This window comes from Triticum aestivum, chromosome 4B, assembly GCF_018294505.1.
Source record: "Triticum aestivum cultivar Chinese Spring chromosome 4B, IWGSC CS RefSeq v2.1, whole genome shotgun sequence".
Taxonomy (NCBI): domain Eukaryota; kingdom Viridiplantae; phylum Streptophyta; class Magnoliopsida; order Poales; family Poaceae; genus Triticum; species Triticum aestivum.
Genome location: NC_057804.1, coordinates 373,305,577 through 373,312,543, shown reverse-complemented (window position 1 = coordinate 373,312,543; position 6,967 = coordinate 373,305,577). Strand labels below are relative to the sequence as shown.

The following is a 6,967-nucleotide window of genomic DNA, read 5'->3' as shown; positions in this document are numbered from 1 at the left end:
TGGTATAGTGAGCATGGTGATGACTCAGGAGGATACCGATGCACACTGTGTTTTTGTAAAGTATCGCGAAGCAAAGGGAACATCACATCATAACCAAAGGTTCACTCAAATATCATTCCTGTAATCATAGGGACTGATATGGATGTCCACGGTTCCGCTATCGATCACTGAACGAATGTGTTTTGTTTATGGTGTTTTGTTTATGTCTATGGTTTACCGAACCTACGTGGTCACAAGCCTAAGGTAATCACAATCTTTTGAGTGTTAGTGTGACGGGAGTGATGAAGAATATATTCGTGGAATTGTTTCATTAATATTCGGAATAGTTTCGAGAGGTCCCAGAAGCGTTTCGGGGTCACCGGAAGGGTTTCGATGAATATCGAGTAATACCGATTAATTATATATAGGTGGAAATTGTTTTCGGGGATCTTAAACTATATATAATGCTCTAATAATATTTAGAACATTCATATTTAATTTAAATATCAATGGACCTTAACAGTCCAAGAGGTGGAAGGCAACTTGGGCCACAAAGGGCCCAAGTAGGAAGGCGCCCCCTTTCCTTGTGTGTGTCTGGGGGGTGGCGAATTGGTCTAGGGGAGGGAGTCCTGCTCCCTCTCCCTAAGGGGGACTCTCCCCCTTGGTGGCTGCCCTCTCCCTCCCCTCTAATATATATATATATATACTAGAGAATTTCCACCCCATGTAGACACAAGTTTTGGAACCTCCTCTAGTTGATCTAGTTCTGGTTCTAGTTGGCCCTAGTTGACTAATTAGAGCTTGTCCTAGCCACCTCCAATCCTTATAATTAGAAGCCCCGTGTGGTTCTAATCTCCTCCCTCCAATTCTCCGGCGACGATTAGCTCTGGACGGCGAAGCGCCGCCGGATCGTGAAGACCGTACGCTTGCAACCAAGTAGAGAGGTCGTACTTTCGGTCTTTTGTTCGAGGGATCATTTGAGGGTGGTTCGCCGGATCGTCATCGACATTTGAGGGGCTCCAAGTATGATCTACACCGACTCGTCTACTTCCGTTGCACTCCGAGAGTCCGTAACGGTCATTAATCACAACCCGTTATGCATCTTCATATTGTTCCTCGGTGATCGTAGGGCGATTTTTTTGTTTTCTACTACGTTTCCCAACAATATTTTACTTTCAATGCCAAATCAAGAGTTATGTATTATGGGCAATCAAAATGTGCGTGAAATAATTGCCATATCAGCCTGATATTTGTAGTAGGAAAGGTATAAATTGGTTCATAACGGGACAACTCAAAACGCAGAACAATTTTTCATGGGGATACGTGTTCTTACACCAATTTTGTTACTACCTCCTCGCCGAAGATTTCCATGAAGAGAGGGGAATGGTCTTGTCCCCTGGCGGGGTTTGTGAAACTTAACGTCGATGCTTCTTTTGACCATGACTTACTTAGGGGTACGATGGGGGCGGTCCAAAGAGACATAAAGGTAGGTTCATCGTTGGAAAAAATGCTAAGATTGATTGGTGTGGATGTACCGATGGTTGAAGCCGTGGCCCTAAAAGTCGGCCTATCGCTGGCGTAAAGGACATGATGCAACCGCATTATTATTAACTCGAATAATACGGAGGCGGTCGACACCATGAAGGAAGGAGGATGATCGTCGGGTGCAGCAGCAGCAATTTTTTATGATTGTTTTCATTTAGCTTGTGATTTTTCCATTTTTAGATTTGAGCATTGTAATAGAGAAGCAAATAAAGTCGCTCATGAACTTGCCAAACTAGCTAGATTTTCTTTCATTTCTGAATGGTTCGAGGAGCCAAATAGTGATATGCTACCAATCCTCATAAATGATGTAATGGTTATTTCTAATGAATAAAGATTCATTTTCTGTCAAAAAAAGTACTTAGGTTAAAAAAATGTAGTGATATTTTTGGGAATCACTAAAATTACAGCGGTATATATCCGATTAACTCTTTTTCTTTGAAGCATATTGTTCTCTTGAAAAAGAAAAAGGCCTGTAAAAAAGGCCAAGGCCGCATCTAGTTTTTTCGTTGCCCCCAAGTCAGGCGAGAGTGTACAAATACGGCCCATCGTTTCCCGTCTGAGAGATAAAACGCCTGGCAAACAAGTGAGAGAGAGAAAGAAAGTTAAGAGCTGTCGACGACTGAAACCCTACCCGGAGCCCCGCCGCCGTCGCCTCTCCCTCTCGCTGTAAGAGCTAGAAACCCTTCCACCCGAAAATCCGTCTCTCTCCCAACCAACCCGATCTGATCCGGCTCCTGCGTTCTCTTTTCTAGGTTTAGAGCCGTCGCGCCGCCAGCAGAAGAGGGGGTGAAGAAGGCCAGCGTCACCATGGCGGACGAGGAGCAGATGGAGCGGAAGGAGGAGGCAACCGAGGTGAAACTCTCTCTTCTCCTTTTCGCTCTGCACGTCTGCTTCGGCGGATTCGTCTTTGGTTTGGACGGTGAATAGGCTGCCAAAGCAAGGGGACGGATATAATTTCGTGCTTGTTGTTTGTTTTGTTTGTGAATCCGAGACGATGGGGGCGATCTGTTTGATTTGTATGATTTGGTTGAAGATGTCTAATCTGCAAGGGCGATTTAAGCTGCTAAGCCAATGGTTGTTGTGTGATGTGCAGTCAGATGCGGGACTGCCCTGGTTCGCTCTTCGGGCAGGAATTAACTCCCGTGTATTCTGATTTGCTTAACGTACGAGACTTAACAATTAAGCATAGGATTTGAAGCTCGTGTCGCATTGAACAGCAGTCCGTGATTTTATAGGACAATTGAACTCTTAATATTTGCGTATGCCTGTAAGTAGATTTTTGTATCAGATGCGCTAGAGTTTTGTATCAGACCAGCTAAACAATTCATGTTGGAGATAGTGGTGTTGTTAACTTGTTATGAATCCCTGCCAACGATTATCATAGGCAACAAAAGTGTAATGCTAACATTTTAAATTATATATCACCATAATGTTGCCTTGTACTGAAATTACTGCATTGCTTCACTATTTTTTTTGACGGGCAAACAGTAGAGGAATCCCCTTCATATAATAGAAGAGGTGGGAAGAAGACGCACTTCACTGTTTATTATTATGTTTAGTTTGGTTCCAAATAGTTGTATTCCCTAGTTAATGTTTTATATATTTGTCATGCCATGCTTGTATTTCCCTTGTCTTGTGCATACTTGTTGATAATGTTTATGATGTTTTGCAGATTGCACCTTTTGATCCAACCAAGAAAAAGAAGAAGAAGAAGGTCGTCATCCAAGATCCTGCTGATGAGGTTGATAAGCTGGCAGAGAAGACGGAGGGCTTGTCAGGTCCGTGTATTGATGCAAAAAAAAAGATCTCATTATCTGCTGTCCGTTGTTGCTGAAAGTTTTCTGCATTGTTTTCAGTCACTGAGTCTGGTGAGGCAAGCTTCGTGGGATTGAAAAAGAAAAAGAAGAAACTTGTGAGTTCATTAGGCTCAGTTTGTGGCTCTGTGCCGTGTTTTGCTTATTTTTAATGCTGTTTGAGAAAGTTGTGGGATGTCTACTATTCTATTTTGTATATGACATCAAATTATGTTGTCATATTTCTCCTCGTGCATGCCAAACATAATAAGATGCCAATGGAATAAGCCACTACAATGCCCAAGCCTCAGGCTTTCCTCACTCGGTTGAAAGTACTGTTTAGACTATCAGTTCCGTCTTGCTATTTGCTCTAACTCACCGGTGTTCAAATTTCAGGTGGAACTTGATCCATCACTTGTTGAGGCTGGAGATGGTGAAGACACTCTTGGTAAATATATTGCTTGTTAGTATTTTATTTATCTTCATTACATTTGCTGCTGTGTCTGAGCATGTATGTAATCTCCAGATGATCAAGTTGGAGAGGATGAACAAGGAGAAGGGATTGTGCTGGGTGGAGCAACCCAATACCCATGGGAAGGAACTGATAGAGATTACAAATATGATGAGGTAATTGTTCTTCCATGTCTGTTCAATTAACATTTCACTATCCTATTTATTGAACGTTGACAACTAATACTAAAGATCATTCATTTGACCCTTTCATTTCAGTTGCTTTACAGTGCATATTGAGAAGCGTTTTTAAGTTTTTTCTGCGTGCTTCTTGATTTAGTTCTTCGTTGTTTATTTTTGATTGCATTCTTTTTGGTGAAACCTAATCATCAGGCTGTTTATTTTTTATTACTAATATGCTATCGTTGCATGGCTAGCATATTGGATAGTGCTCAGTTGTTCCTCCTATTTTGATTGCATTCTTTTTGGTGAAACCTAATCGTCAGGCTGTTTGGTTACAGCTGCTTGGCAGAGTCTTCAATATCCTGCGTGAGAATAATCCAGATCTTGCTGGTGATAGACGAAGAACAGTTATGCGGCCTCCTCAAGTTCTTAGGGAAGGCACAAAGAAGACAGTTTTTGTGAACTTCATGGACTTGTGCAAAACGTAATTCTTCTTTGTATTTGCTCTAATTGATCTTGTTTTCTATTACTTTGTTTTATTTCAATATTTTTAAATTTTATTTGAAAATTGTAAGGCTATCATGAGCTAAGTGATATTTCTACTTTCAGAATGCATAGGCAACCTGAACATGTGATGATGTTTTTACTTGCTGAGATGGGAACAAGTGGATCCCTTGATGGGCAACAAAGGTTGGTTATCAAAGGAAGATTTGCCCCGAAGAACTTTGAAGCTATACTCAGGAGATATATCAGTAAGTTTCCTTATTATTCCATGACCTCGTTTCTGCTCCTTTTTGGCTTAAGTTTATGAGTCCTGGCTTTTTATGTGCAAGCATAATATTGAACTAAATATTTCAGCCTGCAGCTGTGTTGCTAAAAAATCATTAGGTTGTTTCTGTTTTTGACTTGTAAGGTTTAGTTATTGTTGTGCGTGCCCATTTTACCCTGTGGAATCAAGGGAATTATTCCAACTGTAGTGAAAATCAGTGTTCTGCTTTGAATATATAGGTTGGCAGTTTTATCTGAAAATAAAAGGCACCATGATGCCAAATAATCCTTCCAAGTTTCTCTCATGGCCCCAGTAAGAAAGACATAACTATGGCGTATGAAGTATGATGGTCACTTGTTGTGAATGGGCTTTATATTTTTCTTGTGGCATGATGGTCCAATCATAACCCCGAGCTTCTTGACGTGGAAGAGTAGCTCCTTATTTTCCCGTGAGATGATGGGGAGAGCTGACACCAATTTTCTACTCCCTCCGTCCCAAAATAAGTGTCTTGAGCTTAGTACAAATTTGTACTAGAGCTAGTACAAAATTGAGACACTTATTTTGGGACGGAGGGAGTATTTTCTTATCTCTCAGCTGCCTTTGATTTCCTGTAAGCTCAATGGACTAACTTTTGCTGCCCCCATGTTCACTTGTTTCAGATGAATATGTCATATGTAATGGATGCAAGAGCCCAGATACCATCCTTTCCAAGGAGAATCGGTTGTTCTTCCTTCGTTGTGAACAAGTAAGACTGTTACACCCCCCACTTATCGTTCTATTCGCGTTTACATTATTAGTTACTAGTGGTTCCTGGATTTCTTGTTTCTACCTACATTGTTTGATCAATCTTATGAGAACTTATGCATCCGGAAAAAAATTCTATGAGACCAGGTCTCACGGATTAGCAGGTGAGACCCATCCTGATGGATGACACGTGGCATCCACAAATCACAAAGCATCCACTCCACCCCCACCTGAAATCAGGGGGGGAGAGATTAGATGCTTTGTGATTTGTGAATGCCACATGTCATTCATCAGGGCGGGTCTCACCTGATTTATATGAGACCTGGTCTCATATAATTTTTTTCCTATGCATCCTGAGGATGGAACGCTGCCTTTTATTTGACCCAGCTTCAATCTAATCTTTTATTCTCTATAGTTGAAAATCTGTATGCAGTTTTTGCACCTCTTGATTTTTGCTGATGATTAGTTGCAGAGTCATTTAGCCTTGCATTGTTTGACAAATATTTTGTGATAATAATTGCAACATCTGAGAGTTTTCAGTACGATAGTTCTTCCGTTTGTGTTTATTCTTTTTAGCTAAACATGGTGTTATTTGCTTTTTTTATTAGCTAAACATGGTGTCCTTGGCTGCTTAGTGCCTTCCTATGATGAGTTGCAAACTTTATTGCCTACATTGTTCGATCAATCTTATGAGAAGCTTCTGCAAGGACTGAGGATGAAAAAATGCACGAAAAATCCAATATTTTTTCTATATATTTTTATTATTTACATTCAGTTACTTGGCTTGTGGCTTTTCTATCTATGATGAGCTGCACACGTTGAAAAAATGCAATTTAGGATTTTCTTGTACCCCACATGTTTTAACCATACGCTAACCGATTGATTGATTTACCTTGATCAGTGTGGTTCGTCAAGGTCAGTTGCTCCTATCAAGGCTGGATTCGTGGCGCAAGTTGGGCGTCGGAAGGCTGGAACTTAAAAGTTGGGTAGTGCGCGGATGCTCTATCAACGTAATCCAGCAATTTGCCGATTTACAACAATCTTTATTGTCCTGTTTTCACTGTGCCTAGACCGCTTTGTGGATTTTGTTACTTCCTGTACTATGAATGCTGCTGGTGTGAATTTCTATTTATCTCAGAGGATCCAAGTTTGCCTTTTTTTACTAGTTTTAGTCATCTGCATGAGAAGACTCTACCTGTCTGACTGACTGAAGAGAGGTGTGGTTGTTCCGAAAGCCAACCACGCAGCCCCGTCCGTCGACGGGCGAGAAAAGGGAAATCCTGGCAACTGAAACACAGCCTTACAAGAAAACAAGTCATGATAAGAGGATAAGCCGACGTATCGCCTCTTCCCTTTCTCCCTGACCCAAGCTACCAAACGATTCGACCTAAGCTCGTTGCCTCCCTTTCCACAACCTCCCCTCCCCGCGCAAGCGCACTGAGCAGAAAGAAAGAGATGAGGTCTCCCGTCCCCGCCATGCTCACCGCCCCATCAGCAGCGGCGG

General features: G+C 41.6%; 1 protein-coding gene and 1 non-coding gene across 2 annotated transcripts; both read left to right on the top strand.

The window, feature by feature from the left end:
• The first annotated feature begins 2,117 nt into the window (after positions 1 to 2,117).
• LOC543269 (eukaryotic translation initiation factor 2 subunit beta-like) lies at positions 2,118 to 6,967 on the top strand. The gene is made up of 10 exons (NM_001427966.1): positions 2,118 to 2,190; positions 2,277 to 2,376; positions 3,197 to 3,302; positions 3,381 to 3,436; positions 3,714 to 3,765; positions 3,844 to 3,944; positions 4,289 to 4,434; positions 4,560 to 4,702; positions 5,379 to 5,464; positions 6,365 to 6,967. The coding sequence occupies exons 2-10, from the start codon at positions 2,332 to 2,334 to the stop codon at positions 6,440 to 6,442; spliced, it is 813 nt and encodes a 270-aa protein (NP_001414895.1). The 5' UTR covers positions 2,118 to 2,190; positions 2,277 to 2,331; the 3' UTR covers positions 6,443 to 6,967.
• LOC123095272 (small nucleolar RNA SNORD34) lies at positions 6,101 to 6,182 on the top strand. Its single transcript, XR_006446169.1, has one exon. It is a non-coding gene; the product is annotated as a small nucleolar RNA SNORD34 (small nucleolar RNA).

What these genes read in the sequence shown, in the direction of transcription:
- LOC543269 (NM_001427966.1), top strand. Translation starts at nt 2,332, where the DNA reads ATGGCGGACGAGGAGCAGATGGAGCGGAAGGAGGAGGCAACCGAG. An exon ending in AGATGGTGAAGACACTCTTG is followed by an intron (nt 3,766 to 3,843) that starts GTAAATATATTG and finishes TGTAATCTCCAG; the next exon opens with ATGATCAAGTTGGAGAGGAT. An exon ending in TCTTCCTTCGTTGTGAACAA is followed by an intron (nt 5,465 to 6,364) that starts GTAAGACTGTTA and finishes TACCTTGATCAG; the next exon opens with TGTGGTTCGTCAAGGTCAGT.